This window comes from Spea bombifrons, chromosome 5 (genome assembly GCF_027358695.1).
Source record: "Spea bombifrons isolate aSpeBom1 chromosome 5, aSpeBom1.2.pri, whole genome shotgun sequence".
In the NCBI taxonomy this organism is placed as follows: Eukaryota; Metazoa; Chordata; class Amphibia; order Anura; family Pelobatidae; genus Spea; species Spea bombifrons.
Genome location: NC_071091.1, coordinates 18752943 through 18778680, shown reverse-complemented (window position 1 = coordinate 18778680; position 25738 = coordinate 18752943). Strand labels below are relative to the sequence as shown.

General features: G+C 35.8%; 1 protein-coding gene across 8 annotated transcripts in view; it reads right to left on the bottom strand.

Annotated features, from left to right (window-relative positions):
• PHF14 (PHD finger protein 14) overlaps positions 1–25738 on the bottom strand; it is a 106345-nt gene that overhangs the window by 24195 nt on the left and 56412 nt on the right. For 2 of the 8 annotated variants that reach the window (XR_008354390.1, XR_008354391.1), the window contains exons 18-20: positions 17256–17373; positions 16695–16730; positions 15468–15539 (exon numbers count right to left, since the gene is read on the bottom strand). Coding sequence is in view for 4 of the 8 variants with exons in the window: in XM_053468394.1 (XP_053324369.1) it covers positions 16701–16730; positions 17256–17373 (148 nt within the window). In the remaining 4 variants the exon portion in view is untranslated. Of the gene's footprint in view, positions 1–15466; positions 15540–16596; positions 16731–17255; positions 17374–25738 lie in introns of those variants that run through there. The other 6 variants (XR_008354392.1, XR_008354393.1, XM_053468392.1 and 3 more) reach the window with 4 other exon arrangements.

The following is a 25738-nucleotide window of genomic DNA, read 5'->3' as shown; positions in this document are numbered from 1 at the left end:
ATGAGAAACCATAACATGAAAATCAGGTATTGTGGTCTATGGGGACACAAACCACATACAACAATTACAAATAGATATTTAAACCATTATAATGTAACACAATGTATTGTAATTATTCATTTCCAATGGGCATTTTGGAAATCCATTTTTTCCTGTTCACAAAACCTGTTTACAGTTAATACTGTGAAACTTTAGAAGGTATTCACAATACTATAAATCTTACCTGATAGTTATTTTTTTTCTACACAGACTGATGTGACAAGATTTGATTCCTTGAATTTATACATTATTTCAACAAAAAAATGCAGTTACTAACCTTGAAAAGCTCAGGAAGACGCATTAATCTAATGGAATCTCATTTTCTGTTGTGGGTTCCATTTTCAAGGTCATGTATTCGGTAAGTAGAAAACAAAAGTGACACAAACTAACAGAAAGTTTGCTAAGGTTCAGGGGAGGTTACAGAACATAAAACACGACTGTACAAATCTCTCAACAGAGACATTAATTTGAGGTTGTATTAAAGCTTTGATTCCAACATGGTTCCTCCTACTATGGTGGGGATGTAGGAATGTCCTCTTGACATGAATCCTATGCTCAGGGTGTATTCTCATGCAAGTGACATATAATCCAATCAGATATGAAATCTGTCTAATGAATAGTATTGGAGGCAGGTATGAAGGGTAAAAATCATCTGTACAGGCTGTTTTGGCAGAATTACTAGAATATTTACTATATGCTATAAACTTATTAGTACATTTACAATATATATCACACAATACATGAAATCCTTTAGTGTTCTCTCTTAAACATCTAAACATTTAAAATGGCTATAGAGGGACACAAGGACTTTACTAAGATTATCCATATGTATTTATGATCTGTAATTGTGTAATTATGTTAGAAATTTAAAAGAAAAATGATGTATTTTATCAACAGAAATTAATAATTTAAGCAGTGTGTTAAACTCATATCCAACAAACATTTTAAAGCTCAAAGAAAGAGGGAAATTAGGAACAGAAAAAGGGAAAAGGGATTTGGGTCCCAAAGATCCATAATCATTGATACTTATGAGTTTTGGCGTACTATCTATCCATCGGAGTAAGAGCCTTAAGAGTAATTTACAGGAACTGGACTTATTTTTTTCACACATTTCAACAGTTTGCCCCTTTGAAGTATAAAATTGCTAAATATTATCTCCATTGTTTTCCCACGCAAACATTATCTTATCTACTTAGCTTAATTTGTAGTGTAGTATACTAATGACAGTCTGTCGCTTTGTGACATTACGGTTGTTGGAATTCTGAGATAACCCACAAACAAGCAGGAACAAAAATCTATAATGCTACATTATTAATGGCTACTAAGTGACCTCTCCTTATCTTCACCAACTTAGAGGTGACATTGGATTGTTCAATAAACTTTCTACTTACATGTCTGACATGTGAACTTCAATAACTTTACACTGGAAATACTTAAAATGGGGTAATATGTGAACATTTGTATGCATCGTCATAGCGTGTGTATATATATATATATATATATATATATATATATATATATATACATGTGAACTCTCTCTCTCTCTCTCTATATATATATATATACATATATATATATATATACATATATATATATATACACACACAGGCACACACATATCAAAAGCTGAATTAGGTCTAAGACAAATATAAAGTTTACCTTGAAACATCAGGGGCAGTTAATTTCACTTCTGCACAAAGCTTTCAATATTAACATACTTTCACATAATGTATATTGATTAGCCACTTCCCTGATGGGTTGCTTGGGACATGGCTACATTTACAAAGCCTTAGCCCCCCACGTACATGACTCTGCTCACTGCTTTTCCTTCCTTGGACCACGTTTGGGTACTGACCAACTCACAAGAGCTGCAGTTTTGGAGATGCTCTGATTCAGTCATCTAGCCATCACAATCCGGCCCTTGTCAAACAGCTCCTTACACTTGGCTTTTTTTCCTGCTTCTCACACATCAACTATTATTTCATTCACTTTACTTCACCAGTGGTCATACTGTTATGGCTGATCGATGCATATCATCTTTTCATTGGACTAACATTCCATTTTAAGGACAAGTTTTCGAGAGTATAAACCTCCCTTTGTCAAGTCAAAGGCAAACATTTTATCTTGCAATACTCATTTAGTAATTATTTACTATTTGACGTGCTGGCCACTGATATTTTGAATCTCAGTGTAGTAATGAAGAAGTCCTCAGACCATCTGATGGGCTAGACATGCTGAGAGTGTCCGCTATTCCATACTTCAACAAATCTGAATGAGAGATTCTTACACAGACTTCAGAAATTGAGATATGCTCTGCAGCTGGTGAATTCACCAACAACGTCATCTCGAGACATGAATGAATGACCATGTGGTCAAGTTTACTTTTCAAATCCCTCTGTCTAGAGAAAATGAGAAGCATAAACAAGGATGAGATACTTAAGCTAAATGAGACATGAAAAAAATAAATATGTAGACTACAGGGAATTGAGGAAGAGATGTGTGATGCACATACAGAACCACCAGAGACATATAATAAAGTAGATATTTCAAAGTATTTACAGACTATCAAGCCTTTACTTCCAAGTACCAGAGCAATTCTTTATCCTATAAAAACATTCACGTGAAAGGTGCAAATTTACCCCAAATTCATCATTCACTCTGGAGTAATAACCCCTGAAATGTGATTTGGGCCATACCTGGCCTGAGTAAGCCTGCTATACTATACAGTGCCTATACAGTCAGTAATACAACTGCACAATATATATATTTATATATTGTTATATAAAAATAATTTCGAAGCATAGACACAAATGGGCTATAACAATGTGAAACTTTAACACATAATCTGAGAAAATGCCTTAATGGTGTAGAGAAAAATGTATCCATGTCACGCATCATTTAGGAAAATGACAGCTAATGTGTTACTAGCTTTGCTGTAGTATCTTGTTTCTTTATTTAGATGTAGTCTGAAGACCCCGAGATGTGACGAGACATTAAAAAAATTACCAGATACTGCTTGTATGTGCATTCCCTAAAGAGCTTTGAGCAATGCAAAATACACAGTGGGGTGGCTGGTTTAAGGCCATTTTCAGGAGACTCTGAAGTATGAAAGGTGGTCCTAGAAATGGATATGTTGTTACCTTCCAGTAATACATGGAAGAGATAATGCCTACATGTATGTGACAACCCCCACTGACCTCAATGCATCAGAGACTGTTTCCCCGTTTTAATTAATAGCATTCTTTGTTATTTAAAATAAGACTTCTCGTTGATTATCATCAAAGATAATGCAATGCGTACAAAATTCTAAATCAGGTTAATTAAACGCATGACACAGATGTTAAAGGGGAAGTCTTGTGGAAAAATACTTCTCTTTGAGCATGAAATACAGTTCTGTATACACTAACTTGGCTTAGCAAAGAGGGAAATTTGGGGTTTAATTCATATTTTTCCAATAAATGTCCATTATCTGCAGAACTGTAGGTTGTCAGTGCAGGCAGTCATGTGATATTTTGGGTGACATCCCTTGGTCAACCACACCGAGCTGATATCATGATCTGACCCTGTATGTCAAGAGCATCATCATCCTAAGAGAGGGATGGAAGACAGTGTTTTAGGATGAAGTGTGTGTGATTATTTAGACGTACATCTCATTGCCAGTATCTATAAGAAAACTACAATACCACAGCTGCTCCAGAATGTGTATACATAATAGAGTGCAAGCTCATAAGACCAGGATCTACGTTCCATGAGTCTAGTCAGGACAGGGTAAGAGACCTTTAATAGGATAAAATTTAACAGGAATGTATGCAAGGTAGGGTGCACATGATGTTGTTGGGATGCTTATTAAAGGAGCTGAATACAAAATCATCTATATCTGTGCCACACAATAACAGCACGTTACTTTTGGGCAAAATATACAGAAAAAAACACACACCCAAAAAACCATACACATTCAGATTCCGGTATGCAGGTGAAATGACCAACATGTACACACAACACACAACAACGTAAGCAATATAGCCTCAATATAGCGCTTTTGTACATGTGCATTAGATACACATGTACATAATATGTAATCTGGTATTTTCTGAAAACATATGGCATGACCACTGTCCCTAATTGGAATCATCCCAATGATATCAGCTCAAACAGTCATACTTCTACACATTAACCAACAGTATATTATAAGTGTGTCTATCCTGGACACAGGAACGCATTTGCAAGTTATAAATGATAATTACTCTAATTAACTTATAAGCAACGTAGTTCTTGACACCTGCACTAACCTTTTAATCACCCATTAAGATGTGCAAATATAAAGGAATATTATCCAAATGAAATCAGCTGGTCATACTAATGTGACCACTAAGGTGATTATTTGACATAAGTATTTTTATTGACTATACTTCAAATACTACATACTGTTTTCTCTCCCCTAATACGGTTTATCTTTGCAAAATCCTTAACAATAGGATTGCAAACCAACATGTGTTGATTTCTATTTGCTTTTAATTTTCTCCTAATACTACATCCATCAGTGTGTGACAATGAATTATCTTAATTATACTAACTTAATTATGCTCCTTCATAGGTCAATATGTAAAGCCACTCAGATTAATGGCAGAGCTTGTAAAGTTAATCTTCTTATATAATGGAAATTATGTCACCATGTAGTGAATACCCATCCACATTAAATTAGAAATAATTACGCTGTTAGTTCGCAAACTAGTCCTAAATGCACCCTTACAAGGAGTAAAAGATACTGCTTTTTAACGCACGCAGACTGAGAGTCATTTAGACTCACGTCTGTTCATTAGTATGCTTAGGGAGCACCTTAGATATACTTTAATAGGGTTTTGAATTCCGTGAAGAAAACAGGTTTATCTATATAGTGCCATTTCTTGTCAGTGCATAATAACACAATGTAACACAATGACACCAATGTGTGTCTTTTGAGTAACAATATAAAAAAAACTTTGATCTCAGGTTAAATGACAGTTTAGACACAATTTATGATTAACATCTTTTATATGATTACGTTTTTGTCATATAACTTGCAATTGTGGATGCATTGGTAAGCTGTTTCCTGAGATACCAAGAAATCCATTCTATGTCCTTATTAGCCATTGATAAATCGCACTGCGGTTTAAGGATATAAAACCAAACTGAAAGCTCTAACCTCTAATAGGGAGGCAACAAAGTTACTGTGTCTGACACGAGGGCCAGATCATCCATCCGGGTGCCTACAATGCGCTGCAATGCCATGGGTCATTTAAAACCATAAAACCAAACCAGACTGGCTTACAGTCTACCGTGCTAAGATGCCAGGTCCGTGCCCTCGACAGCATATGGCACCATGGCTACACGTTTGTAATGTATATATATATTGAAGGCAGTTGAAAGTAAAAATCCCCCCAGCCCTTTTTTTTTTTTGCAAGAATCTGCCTGTCTGACGCTTCAACATCTTAAATGTAAGACTAGAGAAACTCACTCCACCGTATAGACTGTTAAATAACGTGTACGTCTCCTCTTGCCTTTGGAACACTAATGGAATGAATTTAATGCCTCACAAGGCACTTGCCAATGTCCCTAATCCTTTTAAGCTGCTTGTAGAGTACTTATGACTAATAGCAGTCGACTTAAGTACAAGGCACATCTTTACCCATAAAACAGAGAGCTATGCTACAACTGTGAATTACTGATGGGAAAAGTCTGCACCTTACACAGTCATGCTGCGAACTGAATGTTTAATGGCTCTGAAGCAGATTAATGAGTGCCTACTTTAATCTTCTTCAAGATCTCTATTTTGAGTTCTTTACCATATTTGAGATGGCTTTTTATAAGACATATAAGAAAGCTCCTATGTACCAGAATATAATTTTGCGCCGTCATCATTCTAAAAATCTATATAAAGTCACGAGCCACATACTGTGTGTAGTTATGCTGGACAAACACGTTATACGCTGGTATCACTCTTACACATTAGGTGGTGGTTTTTTGTCCCCTGTCCCAACTTGTATTATGCCATAGACAAATAAAGTTTGATGATTTTTTTGTACAGTCATTTCTGGCAGTCTTGGTTGGATGCCGCGTCTTGGCGCTGAAGTGTTATAACCAGGACGAACGTAGCCCGTGCTTTTACGCATATGCATTTGCTAGCCTTTGCTTTTGGCTTTCCCTGGAGCATGGGTTTAGGTATAATATGTATGTACACTCACATATCTGTATTTATACATTTATCTATCACCCCTTAATGAATTGTGAAGAAGCTCACTCTTTAAAACCAGAACCTAATGAGATTTGTGTGTGCTCACATCCTACTGGCCATGATACACCAGCAACCAAGTGATAATTTAGGGACCCTTCCTTTGATAAACAAAAGAAAATATAACATCAAAGACACTGAGAACAAACATGTGTGTGTAGCTCAACCTATCTGAGAGCGATGACATAAAGTAAAACCAAAAAAAGCCAAATTTATATGTAGGTCTGTGGCACCATGGCTGTGATGTTACTATTATGCTGTGTTAAGGATTTTTTTTTAATTTGGCAACTATAATAGATAAATATACCCCTTTTCTGTGTGTTCCAGTCTATCTGGTGGGGGGGGGGTTGGCGAGGTACCAGATGAAGACCACTGATCCATCTACAGAGCAATGTGTTCATCAGCCTGTCTGCATCCCAGTTTATCCTTTGCATTGTAAGGGTTATACTTTGAAATATCCAGTTGTTGCTTTAAATACATACATTTCAGCACTGCTCCCAGTTGCCAATTTCTAGCCTCATAGATGTTTTGACAGACTAAACATTAAAGAACACAGCATGGATCCATCAAGAGAAATAGTCCAAAAACATTTTCAGCAACAAATTAGATAGCCACAAACATTTGAAAGGAGTGTTAAAAAGCATGCTATTTATTCAGCTGTATTAAATTTGATTTTTTTTTTAGAATTATTTTAGAATTTTATTTTGTCATCAGGCACAAGGTGACAAACCAGATTAAACAATTCAAACACATGATTTAAACAGCTGCAAATTAGTCTTGCACAGACTTGAAAACAATTCTAGCTATCTAAGAAGTGTTGTTTATTTTAACATAATGATGTATATAAACTGCACTTAAACATGGTGTTATTTATACATACCAAAAGCCAATTACATTCGTGCAGTTTCTACATTCATACATCAAGACGTTTTCAAAATGACAAAAACGAATATATTATCTTAATTCCTCATTCAATCTCATACATTATGCCGCAAATGCTGATAGTGGCGAAAATCCCGCTACCCATAAATTAACTTTAAACAGGCCTTGTTTCAGATGAACTAGTTCTCAAATTAAATTGCAACCGCAGTATTACAAGTTGCTGTTATTCTATTACCCTAATCAATTCTGTATGATCAAAGCTAGATGCAATAAAGATATTATGCTTATTTAAATTTAGAAACAGAGGAATAAAGGAAAAAAATGATTATATATATAAAAATAGGAGCACTTATTTTATGACGGAAAAAAGGTTTATTACACATAAAGCATAATAAATGTTTCCGTTCATACTTGTGTACCTTTATGATATATGCATATAAAGTGGATCCTCCGTTATCAAGGTCCACAATTAAGAGGACAGCATTGAATGTCCTTTCAACACAAGCAGTCATGAAATTATCTTTTCTTCTTTATATTTCTTAGTATGTTTGCTGTCCTTAGCACACACAATGTGTCTAACAACTCATTCCACAGGTTCTTCTAGAAGTCAGCCCCTAGCTATCTCTTTAAATGTGTCACCATTACTTACGCAAAGAAGCAGAAAACTAATTTTATTTTCCACCAAAGTAACTGTTTGACTACAAGGTAGGATTTTTTCTTCTGATCTGTTTCTGTACACTTTATCTTGGCTTCATTAAGCAATCTGGCTTCAAGCATTTTCCATATGCAGATGATTTTTAGCTATCCATATAAGCCCTCACATTTAGAACTCAGACCGATGTTTCAAAGCTATTCCAGCCCTCTCTGCTTGCAGCATAAAATTCTGCAATTAACAAACTGCTAAAATGACTACCTAAGTTAATCAGTATTTGCCCTTCTCAGCCAATGTCAATAAGGAGATAATTCATATTATTAATTGATGGGATTTTTTAATGCTATAAAATGCAATCTTATTTTGCAAGCTGTAACTCTGTTAAATTTAACAAAATTAGGCACAGACTGGCAAACATAGAAAGTGAAGAACCTCACTGTCTCAAAGCAGAGCCTGACAAGATTTATGTGTGCTCCTCAGCATCCATCAGATCTCACTGGGCATGGGACATCAGTGACCAAGTGAGGGACCTTTCCTTTGAAGAAGAAGAAAACTCAGTTCTTGCTCCTCTCCAACTGTTGGTCTAAACTAAAGGAAGGGAATACAGGGATATGCGCATTTGATTGCAAATTGTGTCCTCAAGATCCTCAAGTCATGCTGTAGTCATCTTAGTAAATGCAAACAATGGCAAAGGCAGCGAGAACTGGCTTTCCAGTCTCTCCAGATCACACAGGTGCCCTTCAACTGCCTGGTTTAACTACTAAGCATAACACCTGCACAGAATGTCTCTGGTAATTTAGTGGGCATAAAACTATACACAAACGAATCTCAAATGTATAGAATCCATAAGCTGTAACACACATGAAAAAATTAAAACATTCAGCATTCGCACCTATGCAACTCAAAATAATAACAGGAAAAGGTTATTGTTCTTCAGCAAATAATTAGTGACATTTAACACATGAGAGACTTGGCAACATGCAAGTCTTTTTAATCTATATTATTTTCCCCTGGAGTGAATGTGTTAAAAAAAATAATGCTGATCATAACGAGAAAATAAAAACACTGGTATTTTCCTCTAGAGTGGCTGACATGGCACAAATAAGAGGACTCTTCAGGCTGTCTTTGCAAGAAAAGATTAAATGTGAACAGATCCTGTCTCAATAAGGCCTTTCTCAGAACTCACTCTCTGCCTTACTCATAACTTCAAATACGACTTGACTCAGCAAAATATGTATTACTCGGATATAAATAAAAGAAAGATTTTTCTTGCCAGTTGCACTCGTTCAAGGTACCAGCATGAAATTAATAATTCATAGATTTACACAGAAGGTAACTATTTGGGCTTGGGAAAACATCACTTAGCAAAACAGAACTAGCATACTTTACAAAATATTACATTTTTAAGAAAAATTAGAGATTTGCTGTATTTTCTTTAAACGGCAAAAGATATCCCTATATGCTATGTCCAGAGAAAATAATGTCAAGTTGTTAACACAGTGAAAACAACACACATGACTGCATACAAAAATATAACAACTCAAAAACAGCAACTAGTATTTCAATAATCTATGTCCTTCAATCTCATGAATTTGCTTCATCTTTATCTCCATTAAATAAACAACAGAATATATTAGTAATTTACAAATAAATGGTGATATTTGAAAGAAAAAATATCCATTAAAAACTTACGTTTTCATGTTACAAAAGTTATGTGGTAATTACAGACCCTAGCACTGTTATTTTTATTTTCTGTGGGTATGGGGGGAATTCTAGGGAGAATTCTATGCTATTTTTCTTTAGATCTCTGGTATGAAAAACCATATCCTCTACCAAATCACACAGAGCCAGCTTTCCCATTGTATGTGCAACTGAGAAGTGGGGGTTCAATAGGAACTATGTCCATATGTTACCCATTGTACAGTGTGTGGAATATACTTTTACATAAATCCATAAATAACATGCATAGAATTGAAAGCGCAAGCTGCGGGCTAGGTTAGCTAAATCTAATTCTAGGTTGCTGGGCAGGCAGTTTATTTAGCGCAGCTGATTGGTTTATCAGCTGTGCTGCAGCACGAGGTTTGAGTGGGCATTCTGTGCGGCGGGAAAAATAAGCGCAGCTGATTGGTGCAGTCAGCTGTGCTCACAGCGTGAGGCAACTCTAAAATAAATAAATAAGCTGCGCTCAGGGAGATTAAATTCACCTCAAGAGAAATCTGCAAGGAGCTGTTGCTGAGCAAGCGTCCCACCCCTCCTCCCTTTTGTGTTTAAATGTAATGTATGTAATATGTTATATTGTCGTAGTTTTATAAGGGGTAAAGGTCGCCTCTGTGTTGAGGTGGATAGAGGCTTGGTGTTACACAATCTGGCTGAGAAAGGGGGCGGATTGTATTTGGTGTATTATATATAAGAAGTTATTTGGTTATTACGTTTAATGGTTTGTGGTGTTAATGCCTCTTATACCCTTTTAAATAAAGCTACGGCCAATTTTATCCAATTTACAATTCTGTGTCTGTGGTTATTTTATTGATTTGTTAGGGGTTAATATGTACATGCAATGGACATTACAAACAAAGTAAATAAACAATGTCATAGCAGTCAACATGCCCATATTTATGAAAAGAAGCCAGACTTTTTGGTGATACAGGAGTATCTGTGTTTGAATCACTATAAAGCTAGGGTTATCTGGGGACTTGGATAACATTTTTAAAATTTTATTGTTTGTGTGTTAGCTGAATTTGGTTCCAATAATATATATTTTACATGAATTTGAGTGTATAAAAATAGAAATGCATGCTTTGTTAACAAAAATGTGACTTGGAAGGTTATAATGCAGTCTTTAAATGGCATAAAATAAAGGCCGGCATTCACCTCGTCCTGAAATAACACTGTTACTATCTGCTACAATATATAAAATTTACAATCCATGAAAGTAACCTATACATGAAATTAAAATACAAGGTCTTTAATGAAATGTGTAAGCAAGCTTGGCCGAGAATTTTTATGTTATGTTCTAATATAATACTGCAGGTCGCATGATAGTAATTGTTGAAAATATGACGAGATAAAGAGAATTTACTGTTATGAAGAATGGATAATACCTTAAGCATGACCCCAATGCCCTAACGAAAGGGGAGAAATGTTCTTATCTGGAATACCAGTTGTTCTCTGAGGAACCTAATTTATTGCAAACACGTACTTAATTTAAAGCCATCAACGCAAGAAGATAGTATAATCAGGAAAGGTCCAAATTTAAATTCTTAAAATGCACCCTCTTTAAAAACTGGTGGTAGCATGTGCTGTGTATAGCAGGTATCATGTTTGTCATAAGAGAAACCTTGTCAGGACAGATGATCAATACCTATACTCTGACGTGACAGCTAGTTTTACAAATAGTGAGGAACAGACTGTATGCCCTGCAGTCACTGTCTGTCTAACATTTGACACACAGTGCAAAAAGGAGTTTAATACACTGGTCAAAACCAACATGACTTATAGTAAATCCCTATGCATGCTGTCAAAAAGATGAAAGACATCAACATGAGCCTAGAAACGAGTTGAATTCAAGAGCATGCCTTAAACCTCCAAAGGCTTCTGGTGTGACATGGCTTGAGAGAAAGATAATTCCTAAAATCAAATTTTACAAATAATCTGGAATTACCTTTCATATTGTCAATATCTAACATAACATTACATAGTATTAGGAAATCTACAGGGCAAATGGCAAACTGCAGTACAAAATTCTAGGAGGCAGATGAATGGAAGCAAAACAAAACAGATGGAAATAATACAATTTAAAAGAGTGTAATAACAGATCAAATGTGAACATCTGCACGTAAAATGATGATAATGAAACAAGCATAAAAAATGGAGTTAGAACAGGTTAGCCAAGATGTAAGCATCAGATGAAGAACGCAATTCCTCTAAACAGTTCTGCAAGAACATCTGTTTTTTTGTGAAAAATAACCTGTTCACCTTACCCCACAGTAATAAAAAAGGCAATACATTAATCATGATACATACAGCTTTATGAAAGATTAAGGGTAATACAGAGTTGACTGTTTAATTAAAACTGTAGCAGTCTATTATTAATATATACTTTTTACTGACTGCTAGGGAGTTAAAATGGTTAAATGTTAAAACTGAGCCGCTACATTTCCTTCCCAAAAGCAAGAGAAGTTGTTAAGTTGACAATTTTGTCTCACACACTCACTATATTTAAGATGGGTGTAACATCTCATCCATACTTATCTCATCTTTTATTACCTGCTCTTCACAAAAGTAATTTCTTTGTAAAGGAATAACATGACATTTTTTGTCATGCTTTTTCATGGGCATCAGCTCGCTCTTACATATCTACTGGCAAGACAAGAGATTATTTAATGTCTGTGACAGTAATGTGGTTTAACGCTTATGCTGCCAAGATGTATCCTCTGGGAACATAGAAGAGCTGGTCAGCAGTGATGTAACTTTAAAAAGGACCAAACTCCAGCAGGAGGACAGAGACTGGAAACTGGTTCAGGAATAGGTCAAATGCCTTTTAGGTCACATGCCTTTCAACAGATACAATATTCCGGCTAGCCTTTACGCATGTGAGTTCAGAATTGTGTACTCTTGAGCCCTGCTGAAAAGAGGAGAGCTGGAAAAGATCTTACAGGAAGCCTCTTGACAGCCCAATGGCATGATGAATGTAGTATTTCTCATATGGTTATAACTATGTTTTTATTGTAAGTTATTTGCTTTGTTACAAAAAGTCTGATATTTGTTGGGTTAAGTTTCCTGAATGGAGGGGAAAGGTGTTTATTTTAGGTAGAGACCCGTTGTCTCTAGGTCAATGGAAAATGATTGAGTGGCAAGACTTGTCTGCAAAATTCACTGCTCTTTTAAAGATAAGAAAAGGTCCAGTTTTTTTAGATTTGGGATATTTTATCAATTTGATACCAGGGAACTAGGCTGCAAATTCTGCTAAAAAAAAAATAGCTGGTGCTTGCTGTCTTGCAGGCAAATGATGCAGAAGCACTGGTTGCCAGCACTTTAGTGTGTTGGTGGAATGCTGTGAACAAGCAGTACTGTATTTGAAACCTTAGACAGAAAGCATTAGAAATTACATTAGAAAAGTGAAAAGAATGACGGCTTCTTATGTAGAAGGACAATGCTATGAATCAGTCCAAGCTCTCTGTTGATTATGTCTCTGTTCAGGAGCTAAAGCCACGGTTCTGTTAAGTATAATATTCATCCAGAGGCTAAAAGAACAAATAAAGGTTGGCCTGATATGCAGTCAGCTGGATCGATCTAAGTATCACATGAATCAACATTTTAGCTTACTTCATGAAATCTACTTGAGATGACAGTTAGGTATGGAGAGTGCAAGAATTCGGGGGGACGATGAGGTATCATCTAGACTGAATGCGTTGCAATTTGAACAGTAACACTTTTCAGGTCGGATCCAACAATGGTGCTCTTGTTGGCAATGAAGTGTTAAAGGTTTCAGCCTTGTTGTTCTTCTGCTAACGTCTGAATATGATATGCAAAAAAGCTCCCAATGGAGGTAGATCAAATAAGGAAGACTCTCCACTCTTTTAATGTTTGCTTAATTGCAAAAGGTTCAAAGTCTTTCACATCATAGTTCATCATGAAGCCTTATTCTTTCAGTTGAAGGCAGGATCCAGTTGACCCTTTAATTCATGTCTTTTTGACAAGAATGCCCATACTGTCACCTCCAGAGCACCTGCCCCAAAGACTAGTGGTGAGTCTGAAAAAATCAATACACAAGCTTTGGGGGCTATTGGGGGCTTTGGGGCGATATGCAAGAAAGCACAAACAAACAAAACTTAGAAAAACCTCAAATTGATGGATTTCTTGGTGTTTTAAAAAAAAAAAAACATTCTTAAAGAGAATACAACCCCCCCCCCCAAAAAAATGTTGCTTATTTCTAAACCAGGCATTGCATACAAACATGCAGGAAAGTGTTGGTGGCTGTATCTCTTAGACCTTCTGGCTCAGGGCAGTTATTTGTTGCATAATGACAGCTGTGACTTATGGGAATAGAATGGGATCAAATATTAAGGAGGCAAACACATTCATAATAAAACATATAACCTGGTATAGGAAGTAGACAAAAGCCTTGAGGCCACCATAAAAGAAATACCAGCTAAATAATACAGAAACAAGGTTGATATAGCCTACTGGTTTGAAAAGATGGAAGGGCTCATAGAAAGAGCCAAGGATCTGCCAAAAATGGTAGGAAAAAAACAGACACAGAATTAGTGGCCAGGAGAACAGCAGGAAACAGAAGAACAACAACTATGGGCTTGTGTACATCAAGGGGATTTATAAAGCTGACAAGTGTACAGGCTGCAGACCTATACTCAAAGACAATTTATCTAGTTACAATTGCTTGTTAACCCAAAAAGTCAAGCAGTGAATTTACTGTATGTGACAGCAACTCAATATATAAAGCATGCAGACATGGTCAAAAGGTTTAGTTGCTGTCCAAAGTATTCACAACTTCATCTACGGCTACCACAGAGCGCCATGTTCCATGTTCCATGATTCACGCATGGGCACCTAATCATAGTTGCTGTTTAACCAAACATTAGAATTGCGTAGTATGATTGTTTGCGCCAGACGTAGCAGTTCTACCATCTTAGAAACAGATAACCTCCCAGTATTTTAACATACTAGAGACTCTAGAATTTGCAGAGAATGTTGCCAAAAATGATGATAGGTACATAAATAATTAAGAAACAAAACTAGACAAAAATCCCAGTGATGAGTGTGCTCTGGTAATCTACATAAGGTCAGCATTACAGTCCAGTCTTAATGAGGATCTGCCATGTGCACAAATTAGGTTAGGTTATAGACGTAATGCTTTTTTAAGTTTTTTATTTCCGTCAGTTTAATTATTTTAACGATAGGGGATTACTTAATTTGTGTAAAGCAATGAGAGTTGGTGGGTCAAACCTGCAAAAGTAATTATTTTCACCTTTCCTGACTTAAGTGCACTTTCTTCTGTGGCAGCAAGTACCAATTGTATTCAATAAAAGCACACGATTCCTTTTTTAAAGGGGAAGAACAATCACATCTTCAAAATAAACCAGTAAACCCACTTCTCTGATGTCCACAAGAATATGGCTTGGTTCTAATCTATATATATATTAATCTGTGAAAACAGGTTTATGACATATGTTAAAGCCCATACTGTGAGATTTAAAAAGGTGACAGATCCGCTTTAAATGTAGGATATTGGATAAAGAAGCTATTATACAGCAGTATTTCATTCCAACAACAAAATGCTTAAATATTTAGACTATTGTAACAGATATTGTAAATATTTCACATTTATTGTTGTAAGCACCAAAAAACCCAAAGAATATTCATATACTGGTGTAAAGATTTCTTGTATTCCTATTGAAGGTATGAAGTATTTATTGTAGTCGGTATCCTGTTTTGTAAGCACTAAACGAACCACAAAGAATATTCACATACTGGTTTAAAGATTTCTCATATTGCTACAGTCCCATTGAAGGTATAACATATATATATATATTATTTTATGTTTCCTGATAGACAACTGGACCGAATGTATAAAACATACTTGATAAATCATCCCTGCTGCTACTATACCTTGTGGCTGCAGATTGAGATGAGACTGCAGCACTTTGACAGATTGTCTTCATAGAACATTCATTGCAGACCCTCCAGCAGAAAAGTGGTTAAAAGAAGGAGGGAAACATTTAAAATGAAAATCTAAGAAGATTCTAAAAACGAGACAGAGTGGGTTAGAAATAGAGGGGAAAGGAAACTCAGTATACTGTAAAGAAGCCACAAAGGAGAAGACACAACATTCAAGAGGTTCTTGGAAGTCCAATGCTTGACAAGCATAACTTAGATCAAGCCGAGGACACTGAAAAGGTGAACACTACAGGGTCATATTTTGACAAGGAGCCTTATCTTCTCCAGGGATTTCTCAATACAAGTTTGATACATGACTAGCATTCATCTTTGAAAGGAAACATTTTATTTAAACTATTTAAGTGGAAGGACAATACATTTGAGTGATATCATCTATTTTATTGAAAATACACCATAGCAATTTAACTTACAAGCTTTTACAACAAAATTACTATTAAATATATATATTTTTTAAACCAGGCCAGGTATTGAAAGAAGGAAACAAATAACTATTGTTTTTGCATATAAATTGAAATGGATTTAAAACCTCTACTTTCCATGTTCCAATCCGTTATCTTCGGATTTCAGATAGATCCTCAAAGACACTGGAACACTTTAACTAATGGTGTAACTCTTCTATTTTAACCAGCTGACAGAAATTCAATACCAATTTTTATTCACTCAAGGAGTGACCAACATATATAAGTGGTATTGAAGAGAGATTTCAGAGTACCAAACCAGTATGGACAGCTCATTTCCCATGTTTTTCGTTAAGACCATTTTCTTCATCTAATGTTCAACCCTCTTTTCTGTCACTCTACTGGTTTTATTAGTAACGCCTTGAAAGCCATTTTGTTGTTCTTTGAAGAAAGATAGTAACTGGTTTAGAGAATATTTGTGACATTACTCTTTATGCAAATAAGAACAATTAGTTCAGGACCACTAGACCACTAGATTATTTTTTTGGCTTACATCTAAGTGTAAGGGGATGCCTTCCCTTTTGTATAAATGCATTCAAGAATTAGGTTTTAATGAGATAAAGAGAAACATTTATAAATGACCCATACATCACACGCAGATGTTTTGTTTTTTTTGGTCTTGGGATTCTAATCCTGAAATTTTCATTTTAACAAATTAAATGCAACCATAGGCATTCATGAAGAATATTGTAAATCTTACTTGTTTTCAATAGGCCACTGTTGCTTGGTTGAGGCTCTATATTACAAAGTATCAAAAAAGCATAAGTTACGAAGAACTTGGAAGCAAAAAAAAAACTGTCAATGTGTACTCAATGACAAGAAAGAGGAGAACAACATTAATTTTAACTTTATGCAACATAGTTAAATTGGACCTGCCACCTAAAACAAACTTACAGTAAACATAGCATAAAAAAATCAGGTTTTTTAACCTTTAAAAATGTTATTGCATTCTTAAATTGATTTACAACCCTCCAGCATAAATTCAAACAGCAGCATATGTGTAATTTGCATCTTTTATGCCCCCCCTTCAAAGACCTGTTACCTCTTGAGATCTGTAGAAGAATCAATCTAAGTAGTAAAAGATCAATACTGAGGAAAAACACCAGAGCAATTGTAAGCAACGAGATATTTATGCTAAGTCTCCGTATACAATAAAAATATCTAGGCTCTATTGGGTCAAATTTAAGATTTTAGGTCCAGATGATTTGATTTCATAGTTGTTCTTGAGCTATTTTAACAGGAGAGTAACAATTGAACTTACTTTGGAGGATGAAGAATCACACTCTTGGCAAATCCATCCATACCCCGTCTGCTTAGGAGACTTTTTTAAAGGTGGGTCCAGACAGCCAAAATGGTAACAGAGTCTGCATTCATCACACCTGCAGAAAAAGCAAACCGTCTTGAAGAGGCTCAATGAAACCCCGCTGAATAGTTTTTCAGCACAGAGAACAACAAATTATGAGAACAAAAAACAGAAAAGTGTTTTCAAAATGTGTTCCACTGAAGCAGCTACTAAACATTACTGTGTGTTCCTTTACATTAATTAGAACACAAAATGAACATCACATTATAATGTCTGTGATGGTACAGAGGATACATCAATGTTCTAAGAAAAGTTTAAGGTCGGATAAAACAGGTGCAAATAAATAGTAGTAAAATGTATTAAATTATATCTGGAAACATTACATGATAAGTCATCAAGACTCCCTCATCACTCCTCCCTCTCGCTGTTCATATTAAACGTTGAGCTGGACCAGGAAGTTAGTATTAGGTAAATTAAATCCTAAGGAGTTAAAACTTTTTATCTACCTATTTCACATTAAACCGAAAATATCTTAAAAATTTACAGTTTAGGTTATGTAACTGCATTTCTACTGTTTTTACAACAAACTAAATAAAAAAAAAAAGAAAACAGAAAACAGACACAAATGGCAACACCACCCCTGCAAAAACACACAATTCCTTCTGTAAAGGAGAGTAACCACCAACAAGCAATCTTATCTGCTGCTGATGGTGTTAAGAAGAACATTTGGTGCCTCGTTAGATCCCTTGAACTTTTGTGTATTCTTTGCATATGTTGTGACATTTGGCTACAGGCATCTTATGAAAGCCAAGGAGATTAACGTAGGAAAAATCACTGTATGTACAGAGAGGATTCTGCTGAATCCACCTGCATTTAGATGTAAAAAAGAAGGATAAACAGTAAGTAAAGCGCGTACAAGGGTCGGAGTGATCAAAAATATGCAAAACCAATATTTTATCAACGTTATCAAAAGTTATGGCGCTATTAAATATTGTGGGACCACACCCGTACCCATCTCTGATCATAAATTCTTGTAGATCACATTAAAATGTATAATTCAAAATAAGAAAGTTATAGAACAACTATAGTTACTCAAAATATAATGTATTGTGAGATATCTATATAATGTTGATGAATACATAATTCACCTCTAGTTAAAAGTATAAAAATGCAGTTACAACATCTCGTGTTGCTGATGTCCAACTGGTCTCTGATGAATTATAAATCCAGTTCCAGTAGAGAAAGTTAAGTGGAAATACTTTTTTTTGAGCCATAAATTTTCAATTAGCTAAGAGAAAATTGTAAATATGAAGAATACTAAAATTATAGTTGAATTAGCATACTAAAATTGATAATCAGAAAAATAATCAATAAATATGATAGAGAAATATGTCTTGAATAATGGGTATTACTTTTAATTATGATCTTACTCATTTAATTTAGTAGATCCCTACATGTTTTCCAAAAATTCACCACCAAGGGGTGCTAATGGGTAATTTTAGTTATAGATCAGCAATGAAACCGCCAAAAATAGTGTTAAATATCATTTTTTGGTGGAAGTGGCCCAGACATACTGGCTCCAGAATACCATCTATCAAAATATCTGGACAAAACTGACCATTCAAATAAACTAACTTGATTTGAAAATAATTATCTTTTTCTCAAATTCCTAAGATACTCTTATAATTTGGTATAAACACACTTAAAAATGTGTAAGATGTTAATGTATACTAATATTGTATGTAAGGCAGATACAATGGTATACATGATAGAGAAAAAAAAAAATCCTGGCTGGATTAGCTGGGCCATACATTTAATAAGCACATACCTGATAAGGCATCTAGTTTCACCAAGAACTTCCACCAAGTGATTTTAAAGAAAACAAGATGGTCCTGACTCTATACTATTCTAAAATATGATATACATGTTCTATGTTCAATGTTCTATTGTTCGATACATCATAGAATCATAAAATGTATTCCAGAAGCCATCATAATGAGGTTTTCATTTGCATATGAACTTTAATATCCATATTCCTTCCAAGACTAGGGTTATTTCCCACTCTAATGACAGGAGCTTTTTTGCTATTGAGAGCCCCTCTTAAGAAGAATGCATACGAAAGCAGTCTGTGAGTACTTTAACATGCATTGTTCAAAACAAAAAAAATAAAAGCCTGTGCCTGGGATGGAACCTGCAGATCTACAGCTACCCTCCCCATTCATGGTCCACCGGTTCTTGCCATTGACTGGCTGCTTGAAGCAGCCAATCAGTGTCAGGGAAGCACTCTGATTGAAATCAATGGGAGCACTTTCTACGGACATCTGAAAACATCTCCAGGAAAGAGGCAAATGCATTGCTAGGGTGACACCATCAAATGTAAAGGGACTATACAGCTATCATATGGATTAAAGAGTCCCTTAAACCATAATTTCTTTTTTTCGTTGCTAGTGTACCCACACATATTTTGCTTTGTGAAAGCTTACTGTGAACAGCAGGCACACATGTTAAATTGTTAGAAACATATTTTATTTCCAAATCAAGCTAATAATAAGTAATTCAGCAGAAAAAAAGAATCACAAAAAGTAAAATAAATAATAATTTGCTAAGAACAGAAACTGTACATTTCAATACTTCTCGTTGTGCTCTAAAAAGGTCATTGAGCTTGATATATATTTTTGCCATTTCTATCTTATTACATCTAAGACATTTCACATTGTACACGCCATCTTTTTGTGCTTACTAATAAGTCTGGAATGCTCACAAAGTTTTCAGGAAAAAAAATATGGTTTAGTAATATTTGCCACATTCATTAGAAGTTTGTAGGTTCATCCATAGTGAAAAGTGAAAAAAGACCCCAAATCTCACGTGAAAATAGAAACTCATAATAGAAAGTAGTGATAAAGACAAGCATGCACATACAGCAAACTGTGGCATAACATTGTCGGTTACGCAAAAGTGCTTGATGGTAAAATCCGAGCTTTTCGGTCTTGCTCTGCGGTACACATTTAGGAAAAATCGTGCAAATATCGTATTTAAATATGAATATATGTTTTGCATATAACAGGCTGGTCTAAATTGATTTCAACTTAATATTGGCAAGATATCGAAAACTACATTACCAGTATGTATTTGGTAAGGACCATGGCATGAGGTTTACAGAGGAACAAAGTGTTTATGAAAAGTAACCATCCGTGGTCATAATTAACGGTGTAATAAACTGGCGCCCTTTTAAGGCTGTAGCTAAGGACAGGCATTTATAAGTAGGAATCTGTGGGATTCTTCAGTGTGCAGAACTTTGGCCTTGAGAATTAAACCCTGGGCAAACACAGTGACTTTTACAGAGAAGTGGGGTTCTTTCTACCCCTGGCAGTGAGCGGTTTATATTCGGCATTTTGGGGATCCTTGGATTGAGGACTGCTATAAAAATAACCACTGCCATTTTTACTGTGGAATCACATATAGCAATAACATTGCTTGGAGTCTGTTTTTTTTTATTATTATTATTTTTTTTTAACTTACTTTGCTACATTCCAGAGATTATTCAGCTCTGACTCACTCCTTGTGGCTTTCTCTCCTTGAAGCATCTTGGTGGTGGGTGTCACGTGGTGCTGCATTACATCACTCTTTCTGGTGGCAGTGCAGGATATAAGAAAGCCACAGGACAGCACAGCTAAGCAGCGCACACAAGACTAGGCGGCCACATGGAATGATGCCCGTTAAATACGCACATAACCAATTTCTACTGGTTAAAAGGGTCTCTTTAAGCCCATGGGCCCAAGAAAAAATATATTTATACTGACTTTGAAACTGCGGTAAAGTAGGCACATCACATAACGGCTTTAGTAAACTTTATTTTCTATTCTTTTTATCTTCCTTTTTTCCTTTTAGGATGAAGCAAAAGATAATATGACATGAATCTAGAAGCATTATCTTTGTTCTCTGTAAGTTCCGAATCAACATGCTTTGATTTAGAAAATGAATTTTAAAAAAAGATCACAGGGGAATACAGGGTACAAAGAAAATATTAATTCTGTTTTACACATAAAAACATTCACACCTGCAGTGGTAAACAACAGTTGTTAATTGTGATGTTGACATTGCTAAATTACTACATTATTGAGTGTGGATTAGGTTCACTGTTTTAGTCACACAAAATGCATTTTATCTTCATTATTTTTGTTGGCTTTGTAAATCTTGTGAGAAACTAATGAAAAAAATAATGCCGAGATCAAAGGCATTGCCAGAAGTTAGGCACAGCTGGTATAATCAGAGCAGGATGGCTTGAGACACTAGTAAAGAAGCATTATAAAGAAAACCAAGAGGATGTCTTTTGAACAACATACCACAATGTATTATGTCAGTTTTAGTCATGAACCCAAATGTCATAGCATGGGCTCAAACTTCAGAGTGTGAAAAAGAAACTGAAATGCATTTTCCAAATTTGCATATAAGCATAAGGCACCATAAAGCTCATAAAGTGAAGAAGTAACACCTGGGGACTTCCCTGGGTGGGCTACCTGGAGACGTCACTCTTCTGGAGTGACTATAAATGGCAGAGCTTGCAGTATGTAGGGTCAGACAGCTGTAAGTGTGTGGAGTGTGGAAAGCAGGAGATGAAGAGTGGGCACAGCTAAACATCACTCCCCTGCCCAGAGAAAGAAGCTGACCTGGAGACTCGGGGAAGCAGGACGTCACCCGGAGACTCCAGTTCAAACCCAGAAACTTCCCGGGTATGACCATAAGAAACTGCCACAGACTAAGAGCTAGAGATTGTTAAACTACTTGAGATAAAACAGTGTTTTTATATATAACTGTATACTAAATCATTCATATACAGCCTGGTATACTTGTTTTTTTCCCCAAACATTGTTATACCTTCAAGTCACACAATGCAGTATTCTACCTAAATTGTGTAGTTGCTCTGCTATGGTAAGTTAACTTATATTTATGTTAAATATGTACAATTGGGAATTGAAAATGAGCAACTGTAACATTTACAATTTTACATAAACGTTTCATGTTAAGACATAATGCTAAACAAGCTTGCAATCTATTATACAAAAGGTCAAAGTTTTAAACTAGAAAGTCAAAGCCAAATGTTATGTAAGAAGAGACTCACGGCAGAAGTGGTAGAGGTTAATACATTGAGGTAATTTAAACATGCATTGCATAGACATATGGCTACCCAGAATATAAGATAAATGCAAGGATCTTCTGTCTTTGTAATCAGAAAATTGGCCAGACTAGATAGGTTGAATAGGTCTTATCTACCAATATATATATATATATATATATATATATATATATATATATATATATATATATATATATGGAATGTGAGTTTTTTTTCTTGTCTTTAAGTCCTCCTATTCTCCTACTCATAACACGACCCTTACAAATTTTTGTACAATAACTCTTTAGAACAACGTAGGATGTTGTTTCACAACCCCTTAGTCCAGGAGAAACACTGTACAGATTTTTTATTAATACAATTAATGATAAATTTTGCTGTATTTTAAACTATTAAAACATCAACAGCCATAAGGTGATACTTTCCATACATTTTCATTCGGAAGCTGCACCACAATTCTCTATGAGGCTTCTCTTCCCAAAATGAGTTAAACCCAATCAATACAGTAGACCCTGATTGCACAATGTAAATGAGATAAACGAGATAATGACTAAGACAAGGAGGAGGTCAATCTAATTTTATTTACAAAGCCCAGTAAACCCATCCAATTTCATTAGACTACAGAAATTCTTATCAGCAAGCCTGCAGAAGGCTAAATGTGCTCACAGGGGGACATACACTGCAGACCGCATTGAAACGCTGCTTGCAAAGCCAAAGCCAAAAGAAACACTTGAGAGGAAAATGTGAATATATTCTAAAATGTATATTTGCTGTTGTTTTCAATGGGAAAAATGAAAGAAAAACTATGCTCAATAGTTATTCTTCGCACAGACTGTGTTCTTAATCTGTTTTTCTTTACTGTGTTGGATGATTAAACAGAAATTGTAAAGCAAAAAAATGCAAAACAGTTTAGGAGCAAAAAAACAAATTGACCAGATGTAGTCTGGCATGGGCGTAGGAACCGGGGGGACAGGGGGACAGATCCCACCCGGTAACTCATGCGGGGGGACCGATAATGAAGAAATTCCCCCCCAATAGAAACGCCAGGGCAACCGATCTTACGCAGTCCGCACCTCAAGCCCTGCTACTTACCTGTGGGAGGGTCTTCTGTACTGCACAGAGGAAGCGGAACCCAGCAGAGTTCACGTGACATCCCATCACATCCTGCTTCCTCTGTGTAGTACCAGAGAACGGCCGCGCCCCCTGCTGAAGTCTGTGAGCGGCATCGAGGAGCTGTAGTGCAGGTAAGGGGGTAGGGAGGGTATTTGAATGAGTATGTGTGATTGAGGGAATGAATCTGTGAATGAATGAGTATATGAATGAATGAGTGTGTGTGTGATAGCATGGATGTGTAAGTGCTGGAACCTAGGCATGATGGGACTATGATTGCTGTTAGCAATCACACTCCTATCATGCCAAGTCAGCCAGTACATGCTGAAACCTAGCTAGCTGCCCCCCTTGTGTATTGATGCTGCCAGCAGTATGGGGTCTGCACATCACTTACAGCCACCCTGTACCAGCATGTACTGGTCATCATGCCTAGGTTCCAGCACTTACACATCCAACCAGTAAATGCTGGAACCTAGGCATGATGGGACTGTGATTGCTGTTAGCAATCACACTCCTATCATGCCAAGTCAGCCAGTACATGCTGAAACCTAGCTAGCTGCCCCCCTTGTGTATTGATGCTGCCAGCAATATGGGGTCTGCACATCGCTTACAGCCACCCTGTACCAGCATGTACTGGCTGCCTGAGTATGATAGGAGTGTGACTCCTAGTGTGAGAGATGGGGATAAAGTGGGGATCTGATGGGGGAAAATGCTGCCCCCCCCCCACATTGTTAGGGGTTCCTATGCCCATGTAGTCTGGGTGTAGACAATAATCAAGCTTCTACCTGCAATGTATTCCATTTCTCAACACCAAGTTGGGTTAGTACAGTGTCGATAATTATCTGATACTACATTAAGTAAAAAAATATTTTTTGCTTCCTTGGCATTGGGCAAGAGGAGATTGACTGTGGCCTTCTCCAGCCAACACTTTAACAGCATGATGGGTACTGGAGCAATTATTCATATGGATGACAGTTGTAACTGAAATGTTTACCCCAGGTCTCGAAGTACTACATTTTAAATATAAAAGTAAGAACCGCTCTGGCCAAAAAAAGAATTAAACGCTTTACGGGGATTTCAAGAAGATAAAGAAATGGCTATGCCCTTTCTGGTCTATTTCATCTCCTGAGGAACTTCAGGGATCTCTATAACGGATAAAGATTCCAGAACAAAAGTATACAAAAGTAAAATAAATGTATCCAGATGTTGCAAAAAGTTATTAAGGTCAAAATGCAGCTGATTAAATAATTTGCCCTTGATACGGTTCAACAATTACTTTACAAACCCATAAAGAAAAATACAGGTATTTGCAGCATTTTACTTTCTTGTTCTTCACAGTAAATAACCATGATAGCTGAAGAACATTACTTGAATGCATCCTTAATTAGTAAATATAAATGGAAAGGAAAAGACAAAAGACGCGTAAGATCAATGAAGCAGCAGAAGAAGGATGATCTTGACACCAAACCAAATGAGAATAACGCTACATAACCTATTCTGGCAATCTAAGTTCTAATTAGAGTAATGATTCATGCCCTTAAAACATGTCATACGAAGATAAACATAAACACATATGGCAGAGGTACAGTGTTATGACATCATTAACATCTGGAATAACCCAAGAAGAAAAAATTATATATAAATAAATGTAAAAAATACAACTAACAGATAAAACCCCATTATTCAAATGAACATACAATATAACAGTAACTTATATAACTCTTTATCTGCCCCAACTTCCTAAAAATTGACCCAAAAGATCTGGACAGTGTAAACATTAAAGTAAACAAATAGAATAGGTTAATATCATCATGCAAAGTACAATCACAACCTCAAATCCATCCTATGTTCTGCTTCTATGTGGACACTGATTTTATACATGCCTCTGACATATTAGTATAACGTATATGTAAACACAAATAAAGTATTGATTCATTTACCAGTCACTGTCTGATGATGAGTTCAGAATACCTATATTTCAGACTAGTAAAAAATAAATGAATTAATAAATCAAAATAAAAACCTTTAGATTCCCATACTGTGTACAGTGAGTGGGAAACCGGACGTCTGCTCTGTTTATCTCCCATTGGCTGCACTTATATTCAGTTAATGGACATGAAATACAGATTGTTCCAATTAGATAAAGCCAGATAAGTCTTATTAAACAAGTAGGACTATACTAAAAATAAATACAATTAAA